This window comes from Paroedura picta, chromosome 3, assembly GCF_049243985.1.
Source record: "Paroedura picta isolate Pp20150507F chromosome 3, Ppicta_v3.0, whole genome shotgun sequence".
NCBI classification, from domain to species: Eukaryota; Metazoa; Chordata; class Lepidosauria; order Squamata; family Gekkonidae; genus Paroedura; species Paroedura picta.
The window spans coordinates 155,538,033-155,552,681 of record NC_135371.1 but is presented as its reverse complement, the minus strand read 5'-3'; the positions used below and the strand labels follow the sequence as shown (position 1 = coordinate 155,552,681).

Genomic DNA, 14,649 nt, shown 5'->3' with positions numbered 1-14,649 from the left:
GACATCTGGAGGGCCACATTTTGACTACCCCTGCCTTAAACTAAACTGGATTCAGTTTAAAATAGCGATCCCCAACCTGTGGGCCGCAGACCACATGTGGTCTGTCGACTAATTGGAGGTGGGCCGCGAAGGACGCCTTGTCCCCCGGCCCTTTACAACACACTTCGGGTGTCCTTGTCTCCCATCACTCCCAGATGGGACTATCTCGTTGCAGAGAAACAAGCTCAGGGTTCCCATTGATTTGTCATTGTCATGAGTTAAAATTTCCACGAAAATAAAATGTTCCTTATGTTCATTGTTGTGGCGTGTCTGTATCTTATTTTGAAGGGATGTTTAAACATTGCCATAGCGATCAGAGAGCGTTAGGGCAGTGGTTGAGAGTAGAGGAGTAAACTACCCCACATACACACCGGGCCTCAGTAAAATTGTCAAGCGTTGAGTGGTCCCCGGTGATAAAAAGGTTGGGGACCACTGGTTTAAAAGACAGCCCAGCCAGTCTTACCCTCATCCTTGAAACAAGACCTCTTTAGGGAATGCCATGGGAGAAGCTGGTTCCCACAGCAGAACGGCTGCCTGGGTGGGTGTGTGGACACCAATCTGCTTGCTACTGGCTTGGGCACAGCACTCTCGGGCCTTCTTCAAAGGTAGGATTGCAGCAGGAAGAGAGACGCTTGTCTATCTCAACAAGTCACAATCAGCCCTGCCACTCACTCTTTGGAAGTGGTGGAAAGACAATGAAGCCCCAGGCCTTGATCTTAACCCTCACATTTTCACCCATCAGCATTTCCTACCCTCAGACCCAGAAGTCCGAGCACTACCCAAAAAATAGCCTGGTACTTCCTCCCAGAGACTGTGTACAGATGAGCAACTGAGGCATAGGACTCCCAAGCGCCCACGCTGACCCAGAGCTATCTGCCAAAGGAGGGAAAGACACCAAACATCAAAGCCACCCTGGCCAGCAACTCATCTGATCTGCTTTGCTGCTTGGAAGTTTTAGGCAAGCAGCCGGGATGGGATAGGAGCAGATGGCCTTTGTTTGTTTCGGAAATGTCCTCACCCTCACCCACCCACCCACCCCCATTGGCTCCTTCGGTTAAGGTGGCCCTCCACAGCACCCAAATATTTTGTGTCATGGTTTCCCCTGCATCCCCATCCCTTTTGGGCCGGACTGCCCAGGTTCCGCCGGGCCTGGCCAGACATAAAAGGCGTTTTAAATGACACCCCCCCCCTCCACGCCGCCGCCGCCGCTTCGCGGTCACTGCCGAGACGCGTCAAGAGTTAAACTGAGTGGCAGCCCGATCCTCAAACCAGTTAAACAGGAGCCCTTGGATTTAAGCCGGCTTAGCCCTATTGAGCGAGCGCTAAGCCGCGGAGAGGCCCAGGAAGCCCGGCCGGGGATAGGGGTGGGGTGGGGTGGGGGGGATGCAATCGCCCGGGCTCCCTCCTGCTCCGCCCTGGATTAAAAACCTCGGGATTTGAATTTTATTCCCGGGTGGGCAGGGGGGGTCTGCGGGGCTCGGGCGCCTCGGGGGTCCGCGCGGAGGCAGCAGCGGTGGGCGCGGACGGTGAGTCGAGGGGGCGCCGGGAAGCCGCCGCGGCTTGCAGGGGAGGGCGAGGGGAGGAATCAGGCGGAGTCGGAGCCTAGAAGCGGAGGGGGGGGGGGTGGCGTCTCTCTGCCTGCCTGCCTGCCTGCCTGGGGGTGGGGTGGGGGGCTCTCTCTCTCTCTCTCGATTTGGGCAGAGTTCGCATTCGCTGGAAAGGGATCGCATCTTCTTGGCGGAGTTGGGGAGCAGCCGGGGGGGGGCGCGGCGGGCGGGGGGGGGGAGGTCTCTTCCGCGGGGCCTGCTCCACGGCCCCGCTCCTCTCCCTTTGTCCAGCGGGGCTCCGCAAGCCCTCCATGTCGCCGCCTTCCTACCCCCCCCCCCCCAATCGGGCAATCGGGATGCGGCATTTGAAGGCGAGCCGCCCTCGCGCCCCAAATGCCAGACTTGGGTTTGTTTGGTCTGTCGCTCCGGGCGGGGAAAAAGCTGCCTCCGGCGCCTTCCAGCCGAGATTGGGGAGGGGGGGCTCGACTCCTGCTTTGCGCGGAGCCGCGACCTGCAGTTCCCTAAAGTGGGGCTGCTTCCAGCAGACCCTTCTCTCTCCCCCCCCCCCCCCATACACACAGTCGCCGAGAGTTTACTAAACCTGCCCCCCCCCTTCCCTGGTCTTTCCTGGCTTCCAGCCGCTCGCTGCAGATTGGGGGAGGCAGGGAGAGACCACCAGGCCGTCGTAGCCAGGGGGAGTTCAGGCGAGGGAAAACAGGAGGACTCGATAATAGCCCCTCCCCCGTGCCCCAGCTTGGCTGGCGGCGGGGGGGGGGGGGTTAGGGGCGACCCGAGTGTAGCTTTGCATTCTGGACACTTGCTCGTTCATGCCTCTAATGCGAAGCTACAGCCTAATATAAATATAATAAATAAGTGTCGCCTGGCGTCCTGTTGAGCCGGGGGGGGGGGTGGCGGCTGGGAAAGGAGCCCCCAAGCGTGGCTGTCGGGGGGCAGAAATGCTTTCAGCTCCTGAGCCGATTAAGGACTCGGCGCGCTTCGGCCGCGGCTGGTCTCTGGCAGACAATAAGGGCCCTGTGCTCCTCCAGCCCCAGCCCCAGCCCCGCTCCCCGAGGCGTCGTTTCTTCCGGAGCCCCAACAGACAGACGCCCCCCTTCCCCCGGGCTCCGGCCACCAGCTCTTCTTCGGGGCGCCCGCGGAGGTTGAGTCACACGCGTCGAGGACGGCTCGCCAACATGTGTGCAGTTGTAATAAAGCGCGTCGCGGAATGGGGGGAATGCCCATCTGTGCATCCGCTTGGCAGATGCTTGCCGTCGTATTTTGCTCTCCCCGGATGAGAAACGATCGTCTAACATATTGGCCGGCTCCTGCCGCTTCGGTTAGCAGGACAAAGCCTCTCAGGGAGCGACTAACTAGTGCTGGTTAGTCAAGTCCCGAATGGCCAGGCAGAGTCCAAACTGACCCTTCAGTGGCCCCCAGAGCCAGCGTGGTAGAGTGGTTAAGCAAGGCAGCCGCTAATCTGGGGAACTGCGTTGGGTTCCCCACTCCTCTACTTGCAGCCAGCTGGGTGATCTCGGGACACAGTTCCCTCAGGGCTCTCTCAGCGGCAGCTACCTCACAGGAGAGGAAGGGAAGGTGACTGTGAGCTACTCTGAGACTCCTTTGGGTAGTAAAAAAAAAATGGGGTACAGAAAAACAGCTCTTCTTCATTTGAGCACAGGAGCCACTAGAATTCTGCAAAGAATCTGTGGCCTAGTAAAGAACATGTATAGAGTGCATCGTCCCCAGGCCCATGAACAATCACAACTGTCTGTAACATGGACAGGACAGAGGGAAGAGGCCCAGCTTCCTGGTAAACAGGTGTGTCTTCCAGAAAAGTATTAGCAGGGGTCCACTGACCCCTCCAGGGCTGCTTTTTGATATGGGAACCACCAGTCAGTCTCTCCCCCTCCTACCACTGGAGTATCCAGGAATGCTCTGTTACTAAGCCAAATTTGCCTCAGGCGGACATCTTCAGTTTGGCCCACTCTCTAGTCTTGGTTCCCCACTCCCACTGATACGAATGAGGTCTTTAATAAATCATTTGGGTCTATAATTTGAGCACTGTCGCTCTGCAAGTGTGTCTCAGATTTATCAAGGGTAAACTACATAACTGAACAGCGCTACTTGGGCAGCGAACGCTGGCAGGGGCTCATGGGAATTGTAGTCCATGGACATCTGGAGGGCCACAGTTTGACTACCCTTGGACTAAGGATTTCTTGGGAGCCATACGTTGCTGCATCTCTGAAGCTAAGTAGCCTTGAAAACTCCATGAGCATCCCTGGAAGGGCTTGTTCTGTAGAAAAAGTGTGAGATTAACACAAGGACTGGAAAACAAACACCCCCCCCCAAAATCCTATATAACTGATTTATTGCATCAGTGAAATCCAGAAGCACTACTAACATGGAGTACAAATGCAGGAATTCTGAGCAGATATGATAAAAAACCGTCATTGTAATTAATTATAACCCTGTAGCCCATCATATCCTTAACTTTATGGTCTGAACAGAACCACAAAAATCAGATAAAAGAAATTATAATACGTTTGAACATCTTCATGTAAAGATGGCAGGTTTCATCTGTTGTTGCTATAACTTAATAGCTTTCCTTGCTTTTCTGTCTTCACAGAACGAGTGATTACTTTTAACAATTTTGCTGTCTACCCATAGCTACCATGTTTCATTTTTGTATGGTCTAGATTCTGTTGTGCATTTTTTTAAAACTTATATAACTGCCAGCCTTTCCAGAGAGGGGGGGAAATCCTGTTATAGGGCAGAAATTTGGAATTCCATTGCCTCACAACCATTACCTCTAAGAAAATGTGGTGCAGTGGTTGGAGCATCACTGTAGATATACTCTCAGACTAACTAACCTACCTCACAGGGTTGCTGTGAGGATAAAATGGAGAAAGGGAAAACATTTTGGATCCCTAGTAAGGAAAAGGGCAGGGTAGAACTTAAGTAAATAAATCTCAGATCCTTCAAATATTTTTCTGAGACATCTGTTCTGAGACATGTAGAGTTATGGAAATGCTGTTTCATTTCACAAACCGTATTATTAATACTTGGCATATTCTTTTGAGTACCAAAGTAGGACTGTGTTATTCTGAACGTAGCTTGCTAGGGCCACCTAGTGAGTTCACAGCCGAGGTGAGCTTCAAACCAAGGGCCTTCTGATTCATCGTTCCATTTCTTACCCATTGTGCCAGGAAAATATTACTTTATATATTTTGGACAATATGCTGCTTCTGATGCAAACCAAGCCACCATCATGCTTAATCAAATAATTTTATGTATATTTGGAGACCTGGAATGCAACTGCCATATTTGGTTGGTGCACGGAGTACAAAGGGGTTGAGAGAAGTGATGCAAAGTTTAAAACCTTATGGATTGCCTCTGTTCCATATTCAAATATATGTGAAATCTTTCTTATTACTTATGAGCTTCTGCCTCTGAGGGGGAGGTTACAGTTGCCAATTCAGGTTTGGAAAATTCCTCGGGATTTGAGGGCAGTGCAAGAGAAGAATGCTCAGCAAGGATGTAATGTCACTCCGGCAGACATCCATTTCCCCTAGATTTCACAGTTGTATACCTTGGAGTCTACCCCTGGAAGCTGCCACTTTTCTCAGGAGGGCTGATCTCTGTAATCCAGAGATTGGTTGTCATTCTGAGACAACTCTGGTTGCCATCTGGAGATTGATACCTATAGGGGACGGGGAAGGCGCCCACAGTTTCACCCCATGTAGAATTTGGGGCAAAACAGATTAGAGTTAGAGAACTTTGTGAAGGGGACAAAAAAAATGTTTAAATCCTCACTTAGTATTATATGCCTTGGATTTTAGGGGGAAATAAGTGTTTTAAAATTTCCTGAAGGGTGGGAGTTAATTTTTATATATATTTTAAAATTTGTTAAACATTTATCAGATGATATGACCATATATGGTCATGTTGACCTACCTCCTCCCAGAATGGCCAATTATGGGCTTGGAGGAGGTGGGGAGGGCCCTCGAGTGGGCACATACAGCACTATGGTGCCCAACCATATTATGCACTATTGTACCAATTCTGGGGTTTCTTGAAGCCTGAAGAATATTTCAGGGGTTTCTCAATGGTAAAAAAAGCTGAGAAAGGCTGTTCTAGAGAGAGGCAAGTTGAGGCCAAACCTGGTTTTGCCAGCACAAACCGCACTTTGATCTGCAGTAGTCAGCAGGCTTTAACCTTGTTTACCGCCATGACATGAAATGTTTCACTTGCTGATTTCTGCCTCTCAAACCTCTGCTAAGGGTAGAGGCGCAGGGCGGGCAAGCAAGTTGCTCCCCCCCATAGGCTGGTAGCCCAAGGTGTAGTACCAGCTTGGTGTAGTGGTTAGGAGTGCGGACTTCTAAGTTTGGCAAGCCGGATTTAACTCCTCGTTCCCCCCACATGCAGCCAGCTGGGTGACCGTGGGCTCGCCACGGCACTGATAAAGCTGTTCTGACTGAGCAGTAATATCAGGGCTCTCTCAGCCTCACCTCCCTCACAGGGTGTCTGTTGTGGGGAGAGGAAAGGGAAGGCCACTTTGAGACTTCTTCGGGTAGAGAAAAGCAGCATATAAGAACTAATTCTTCTTCTACAGCTGTTATGTAGTTCTAGGATGTCTTTAGTACACACCTGTGAGCACCCCCCCCCCCCATTAAAAAACACACATATTTTAAAGTGTGGAAATGCCTTAGGAATTCTAAAGCCCATCTCTTCCCGGGAAGCCTTTGGCCTGGCCTCTCAATCCCTGCCCTCAGTCAGATAGAGGCCTCAGGATATGTTACTGCCTTTGATATCTTTACGTAGATCATAAATGAAATGAGGCAATGAATACTGATTAGACTATTGGATAGAGTGGAAGACCTGGGAACAGATCCCTATTCCAACTTGAAACTCACTGAATGACCTTTGGCTTGAAAGCAGCGGTTAGGCCACCTCCCTGGTTTGCTGTGAAGAAAAGAGGGATAATTCTCTCTAAATTGCCTTGCTGGGTGTCTTAGAGGTACAGTGAGATACCAATGAGGTGAGATATATGATATTTTGTCTCTTTATTTTCCCCTCAGGAACAAGAACAGGCATTCCAGCTAGGTACCCTACACGGTTTAAGTCCACATGTCCTGGGGAGCCACCTAGGGGGGGTCTGGATTGACAACAGCAAGATCAAGGTTCCCAGATGAAAATTTAAAAAGCGGGAAGGGGATGTTGGGTCCCCTGAGAGAGAATATGACTGCACAGCCGTGAGCCCTGGCAGCCCTGGCTCTCCAAGCGCAGGCAAACCTTGGCAAGGGGACGAGTCTGGCAGGGACAATGGAGAAGCAGGCACCAGAAAGCCTGGCTCCAGGAGAAGGACTGGGGAGAACAAGAAGAGACCATTTTGCCATCCACCCCGGGGCTATCAGGGAACTGCCTCGCTGGGCGGCAGCACAACAGGAGGGCATACCCCACCCCCTGGAATCCCAGTGGCAGGATTTCCTGAAGACCATTCAGTCCCCTTTGGTGGGGTGGGGAAACTCACAGCTGCCAGAACTGGCATCCTGGGACGACCTGGTTCATTTTGAGAGAATGTTTGGGGTCTGCCACTGGCCTAGAGGAGAGGGGGTGGCTCAGCTCATGCCAGCCTTCGGCACGGAAGTCCAACAAGCCTTCGGTGGCCTGGGTGTTAGAGACAAAGCAGACCACGGGAAAGTCAAAGCCGCCTTCCTGCAAGGGAACCCCACCAGCACGGAGATCCATCGCCAGCGCTTCAGGAAGTTCTGCTATCAGGAGGCGGAGGGGCCCCGTGAGGTTTGCAACCGCCTGAGGGAGCTCTGCCACTGCTGGCTTGAGCCGGAGAGTCGGACGAAGGAGCAGATCGTAGAGCTGCTGATCTTAGAGCAGTTCTTGAACATCCTGCCGCAGGAAATCCAAAGCCAGGTCAGGGAACGGAGCCCCGAGACCTGTGCACAAGCGGTGGCCCTGGCGGAAGGGTTCCTTCTGAGACGACAGGAAGGTGAACAACCGGAGGAGCAGGTAAGAGCGCTTGGGAGAAAATGGCTGCTTGGGATGGGGAATGCCCTGGCATTATAGCCTGCGGAGGTCCCTCTGCTATCTCTGTCCTCCCCAGCCTCCAAATGACTAGGAATTTCACAAGCTGGAGTTGCCAGCCTTACATGCTCAAACTGGCTTCCCCTGTGGGGGTATCTGTCGTACATCTGAGAAAGGGATATAGGGACACCAGCCATGCCTTAGGTAAGAAAGTAGCTCATAGTGCAGCAGGAAGCCCTTTAGGGTAGAGCAGTTGGGAAAAGGTTCCTATGAATTAAGAGTATCCCTTTGTCACCCCTCTCTCATTTTCTCTGCACATTTCTTGTAGCCTGAGCTCTGTAGGGCTTGTGGGGTGATTCGGGAGGAAGCTGCAATACAGAGCCATAAAAGTGCAAATGTACATTTTCTTATTACCCAGGAAATGTATTTTTATACCTCTTGATTGTCTTGCAGTTCGGACACTAAGGCAAAAACCACTACAGTCCGCAAATTTGACAGATAGCTGCCAAATGGAGAAGTCCAGTTTTTGCGTAAGATAGCTAACATTGAATCCGATGACTCAGCTCCGGTTGCTAAATCCATACAGTGAGGGGGGAAAACCCCCAAACACTTCACTGACAATCTGAGCCTATATTGGGTAGTGTGAGCTGACTGAACATCCTTTGCATGCCTACCATCATGCTCCTGTTCCTTGTCAAGATTGTGACATGTTCAGTTAGCCAGAGGAGAGGAAATGCACCTTTTCTTTACCTCTGGAGGACTTTCAAGAGGAGATACACTGGAAGTTCTAACCTTGGCAGAACATCCAAAGATGCTCTCAGTCAGAAGAAGAAGAGTTGGTTCTTATATGCTGCTTTTCTCTACCTGAAGGAGTCTCCAAGTGGCTTACAGTCGCCTTCCCTTTCCTCTCCCCACAACAGACACCCTGTGATGGAGGCTGAGAGAGCCCTGATATTACTGAAGAAGAGTTGGTTCTTATATGCCACTTTTCTCTACCCAAAGGTGTCTCAAAGCAGCTTACAGTCACCTTCCCTTTCTTCTGCGAGGTAGGTGAAGCTGAGAGAGCCCTGATATCACTGCTCTGTCAGAACAGTTTTATCAGTGCTGTGGCGAGCCCAAGGTCACCCAGCTGGTTGCATGTGGGGGAGCACAGAAGTAAACCTGGCTTGCCAGATGATAAGCTGCCACTCTTAACCACTACACCAGCAGGCTCAGTTCTCCAGCTAACCTGATGTTGCCAGTCCAAGCTGGTGCTCTGTTGCTTGTTTTCCTACCAGAGGTATGTTGAATGGGATATTAAGGGCCGTTCAGTCTCGGTGGGGTGGGGATATCAGCTCCCAGACCATAAAGGACACTATCCGCTGCTGTGGTTAGACCCCATTGTGAACAGGCCTGTTGGTATGATTTCAGAGGCCCGAGCCATTCCAAGGCGTAGCCGTGGATTTTTCCGAAGCACAGGGAGCTCCGTTGGAGGCCAGGCTGAGGCAGCTTGGCAGAGAGGCCAGGAAACAAGATAACTGCAGCACCAGTTCTATGGGTAAGCTGTACATTTGGCCCCATTGGCCACTTTCTCTGCTCCTTGTTGTGCCCAGGGAAGAAGCTATGTAACTTTCTTGCCTATCCCCTCCTGCTGCAGGTCAAGAAACAGCATTTGGGGAAGGGGGGCATTTTGAATTGCAGTGGGGAGGGGGGTAAGAAAGACATGCCTAAAGGCAGACTCTCTTTCATCCACAGAAATGCTCCAGGCATCTAAGCAAATATTTGTCAAGCTACCCACGCCAGGGTCACCATTTTACAGAGAATAGGGACCTAAGGCATGGTCAGAGGAAGCACACTCACTATCTTTGTTGCCCTCCTCTGGACATGCTCCAGCTTGTCTACATCCCTCTTCAACTCTGGTGCCTAAAACTGAACACAGTACTCCAAGTGAGGCCAAACCAGAGCAGAGTAAAGCTCTGTCAGAGCTTTTCCATGTGGTAATTTTAAATTGCTTCCTGTGTAAACAACGTGGTAGGGAGAAAAGTGAATACCCCACCCTAGCCTACACCTACCGGGAGGTCTGGGACTCTTTGCAATGGGCTGTGACAATCTGAATCACCAGCTTGTGGATAAATTTGCTTAGAGTTGTTGTGACCCGCATTTGGTGTACAGCTTACAAGAGGTGTGGCCAGAGCCATTGGCCCCAGTTAAACTGGATGAGTTTCTGGTGTTAGATGCCCACTTCATCCCTGTTTATGTTGGTGAGGAGATGCTGTTGAGGGAGGTTGCTGGATTACTAAGGAATCATTGCAAGTGGGAAGCAACATTTTCTGCTGCTGAAAATATTGGTGGTAGGACTCTGTTGCTTTAGCCTAGGCTTTCTCAACTAGGGTTTCCTGAAACCCTGGGGTTTCTTGACAGCATTGGAAGGGTTTTCTGAATAGGTGGAAGTTAATTAATTTTCCATATATTTTTTAAACTTGTTAAACATTTATCAGGTGATATGACCACCTAAGTTCGTGTCAACCCACCTACCCCATTCCAAAATGGTCAGTGAAGGGGGTCGGAAGGAGAGGGGCAAGTGGGCATGTACACAACTATGCTTCCCAGCCATATTCTGCACAATCTACCACTCTCGAGGTTTCTCAAAGTCTGAAGAATGTCCCAGTGATTTCTCAACGGTTAAAACGTCAAGAAAGGCTGCGTTAGCCCGTGAATGCTTTTGTTTTGTTTATAAAATAAAATGTTCATCTTGACTTTTTGCCCTTACAAGGGTCACCAAGGTAGCTACTAATTTAAAACATATATCATAAAATTACATTTTATAACTATTAAAATCAACCCCCCCAAAAAACGCACATCATTAAAACAATTAAAAACAGTTAAAAATAGAAAGCATAAAAAGCAGCAATTAAAACATTGGTTAAGAAGGTGGAATTGTTGAGGGAATGCCAAACTAAATGCAATCTTCACCTGCTGGCAGAAGGTGGCAACAGAAGGGGACAGATGTTTAATAACCGAGAAGGGCCTCTCCCGAATTGCCACTCCCATCATAGAATCATAGAATCATAGAGTTGGAAGGGGCCATACAGGCCATCTAGTCCAACTCCCTGCTCAACGCAGGATCAGCCCTAAGCATCCTAAAGCATCATTTCAGGAGGTGGGGGCAGCCCAAAGCAGGGCCTCCAAAGATGACCATAGCTCATCACAGTGATCAATCAGTGATTGTAGCTGTATTGATTTCATATCTGATTTTAATTTTTTTTACTACTATTTTATATTCTGATTTAGAAGCAACATCAGAAAAAGCCGTTGGGAAATCTGAGAGGTAATTAAAAAAATGCAACATCACCAAAGAAACCCTCCATCAATCCTGTCTCAGATTTGCCATTCATAGCTAAAGCTATTGAGCAGGTCACAGTGTTGCAACTCCGGGCATTCCTTGATGAAACAGATTATCTAGATTCATTTCAATCTGGCTTTCGGCCATGGCTCAAGACAGAAGCTGCTTTGGTCGACAACCGTAGAGGGAGGGAGAAAAAAACAGAGGAAGAAATGAGGGGAACATGACCTTGTTTGATTATCTTGGGTCACTTTGTGGCATTTGATAGCAATCACCATGGGGTCCTGGACAGGCTGGATGTTTAAGGCACTAATTTGCAGTGGCTCCACTCTAATGTTGCAGGATTACACAACAGAGCAGCCTCTTCAGTGCATTTCAACATCAACATGAAATCATTGTGTGAGATTACTGTAATGTAAACTTCACAGGACTGCCCTTGAATATAATTCAGAATCTGTCTAAACACAGAACTTCAGCTTTTGTTTGGGGCTCTCTGCACCCCTTCTCCCAGACTGATCCACGCAGAGTTTTACTATTTCTATTCTAAATCTCATGGACGGTAAAAACTCATATCTCCTGCCAAGCTTCTAAAGATCAGAATTGGATTATATTCTCCCTTTTCATACTGTTACTTCTATTACGTATATTTGAATTTTATAACTATTGTCTTATAAACCGGAAGCTGCTTTGTGAGTAATGACCAAAACTTGATCCATACAAAATAATAAAACAACTTCCAACGGAGATGCAAAGCGATTCCTTTGTAAATTTACACACTTAAAACTGCAGGATAGGGTTCTTTGGTTTGCAGATACTTGTTATTCTCCTTTAGCTATTTCCATCCCACTCTTCTCTGCAACGGGCCCACAAAGTGGCCTGCTACTCCACCCTCTTGTCCTCACGACAGCAGCCTCCAAGTTAGGTTAAGCTGAGAATGAATGACTGGCCCATAGCCACCGAGGAAGTTTCCGTGGGTCTTCCAGATTGGACACCAAATACACCACCAGGCAATCGTACTTTTAGTAGGGAATAGTAGATGGGGCCTATCCTAAAGATCACTGCACCTTGTATGGCATGGAAATCCAAATGCTCTACTGTAGCAGCGATTCCTGAAGGGCAAGAGGCTCCCACACCCAGGGGTGGTCTTAGTGATTCTGAGGCCCCACCTCAGGGCCTGCATGAGGTGAATGGGAGCTGTTGCTGGATGCCAGCCAGAGAAGCCCCAGCTGAGGCAGGGGCAAATGACTACTGCTGCTGAAATTATTGCCTCCCTATATCAGAGGGGGCAGGATGGGGGGGGTTGCTCTCTCCAGCATGGGCCCCGCAGCACCTGCCCCTGTTGTGCATTGGTTAAGACCGCCCCTGCCCACAATCGCACTACTGCTTCAGCATGTTACAAAAGGTTGCTTTTTCCCCTCTCACCTTACAGGAAGAGAGCTCACAAATAAAACTGAGGAGAAGTTTGACCATCAAGAGTCCAGGGAAGAGGAGTTAACTGCAGCACCAGAGGGAGCCCAGAGGAAAGAGAAGACTCACCTCTGTATCGAGTGTGGGAAAAGCTTTACCCGCCCGTCAGACTTGGCCAAACACCTGAATGTCCACACAGGAGAAAAGCCCTACCTGTGCATCGAGTGTGGGAAAAGCTTCAGCCAGCTCTCTCACCTGACCAGACATCAGAAAATCCACTCGGGGGAGAAGCCTCACATCTGCTCCGAGTGTGGGGACACATTCAGCCAACGGGCGTACCTTGTCAGCCACCAGAGAAGCCACTCCGGAGAGCAGCCGTACCGCTGTTCGTACTGCCAGAAGTGCTTCAGCCACCAGTCCGCTCTCAAGATCCACGAGCGGAACCACATGGGCCAGAAGCCCTACGCCTGCGTGGACTGCGGGAAGCGTTTTGTGTCCTCTTCCTCTCTCACGACCCACAGGAGGATCCACACCGGAGAGAAGCCCCACGCCTGCGGTGTGTGCGGGAAAAGATTCATCCAGCATTCGAACCTCGTGTCGCACCAGCGAACCCACTCGGGGGAAAAGCCCTTCTCCTGTAAGGTGTGCGGGAGGCGATTCGCTTACCCTTCCGACCTCACGAGGCACCAAAAAATCCACACCGGGGAAAAGCCCTACCCTTGCGAGGAGTGCGAGAGACGGTTCACCAGGCTCTCTGACCTCATCACGCACCAGCGGATCCACACGGGAGAAAAACCCTACCGCTGCCTCGAGTGCGGCAGGAGGTTCCGCCAGAGGGGGGTGCTGGTCAAACACCAGAAGTGCCATTCCAAGGAGAATCCAAAAGGAGGCGAACCTGTCCCGCCCACAGAGTCACAGACAGACTGCGAATTCAAAGCTCGTGAGATAAAGCAGGAGAAAGACGATGTAGAAAACCTGGCAGATTCCAGCTTGATCCCTTTCCCCAGCTCCTGACCCTTCCCTCTGCTGCTCAACAAAAGCCCAGAGGGAGCAAAAGTCTTTTAAGCTACCAATGGGTATCACTTTGCTCCTTCTGCAGAAAAAAATGGTTTATCTTTTACTGGTGCTGGCGGTGCTCGCAGCTGCCCAATCTCCTCTCCTGCGTGGGCTGTTGTGAACACGGGGCGGGGGGGGGGGGGAGATCACTCTTGAGCCTGTTGTCGCAGTTCAGGAGAGGCAGGGAGGGAGGGATAGTTCTGCCTTTTCCTCCTGCCCTTTGCTGAGCCTTCCTGCTGCCACTCCGATCTTTGGAAGAAGCTGAAACAATGCAGGTTGCTCTGCAGGAATGGGAACATGGCTCTCCCTAGCAGCCGGCTCGTCTTCCATGGCTGGATGAATCCAGTGCAGGATTCTTCTCTTTGAGAGAGCAGCATCCGGCTATCTTGAGCAAGGCAGCATGGATGCAGGGCAGCTGTGTTGGGACGGGAGGGACAATGGCGGATGCCTGTTTCTGGGGTGTTGGAAATGAATGCAGCTCCACACTGGCAGGGCAACTCACTATGTCACTATAACACAGCGGGGGCTTCTGGGCTTGCAGGCCAGAGTTCAGTCCCTACAGTGGCAATGATGTCAGCAGGAAGCTCTTCTTTGCCTCACCCCACGCTGGAGTCAGAGATGACCCCCATTTCCTCTCACTCCTCTGCACGTTCAGTGTGTGCTTCTGCTGATCATTCCTGCTGATCATTCTCACTCCTGCCTCATCCAGAACCATATGGAGCTTGCCCTTTGCAGAACCCAGCAAGCTGATAGGCAGAGACTCCCCAAGATCGCAAGGGGAGTTCCTTCCCAGCTACACAAAGGTGATACCAGGGACTGGATCGAGGGGCCTTGTTGCATGAAAAAGTGGGCTTCACAGTGTCATTCACTCTGGACTTGCTGGCTACAGTTAAGTCCCGAGGCCCACTTTGATGAACTCTGGCTAGCAGGCAGTCACGGCCCTTAAGCAAGCATTATCGTCTGCCACCCTGCTCAGTCAGAGATTTATCAGTCATGTGTATGGTGAAGCCAGCATAGCCTGCAGGAAGATATCTAGCTCCTCATCTCACAGTTAATGAATGAGAAGTGAATGAGGTGGAGAAATACGGCTAGGGTAATGGCCTCTGCAAGGTGGAACCCTGGAACTCCCTCTCTATAGCTTTTGCTTGAATTCTGTTCCTTGTTCATAAACAAGGTTCCCGGTGGACATGGCTCCAGTGGCACAGATAGCAGAAATTCAGCTGGAGAAATGTTTGTAAT

General features: G+C 50.5%; 1 protein-coding gene across 2 annotated transcripts; it reads left to right on the top strand.

Annotated features, from left to right (window-relative positions):
* Positions 1-1,417: 1,417 nt before the first annotated feature.
* Positions 1,418-13,561, top strand: LOC143833249 (uncharacterized). 2 transcript variants are annotated; one of them, XM_077328828.1, is made up of 4 exons: positions 1,418-1,565; positions 6,665-7,610; positions 9,036-9,162; positions 12,377-13,561. In XM_077328828.1, the coding sequence occupies exons 2-4, from the start codon at positions 6,909-6,911 to the stop codon at positions 13,366-13,368; spliced, it is 1,821 nt and encodes a 606-aa protein (XP_077184943.1). In that variant the 5' UTR covers positions 1,418-1,565; positions 6,665-6,908; the 3' UTR covers positions 13,369-13,561. The 2 variants fall into 2 exon arrangements, with proteins under 2 accessions (XP_077184943.1, XP_077184944.1); XM_077328829.1 differs by lacking the exon at positions 1,418-1,565 and adding an exon at positions 2,568-3,404.
* Positions 13,562-14,649: the final 1,088 nt, after the last annotated feature.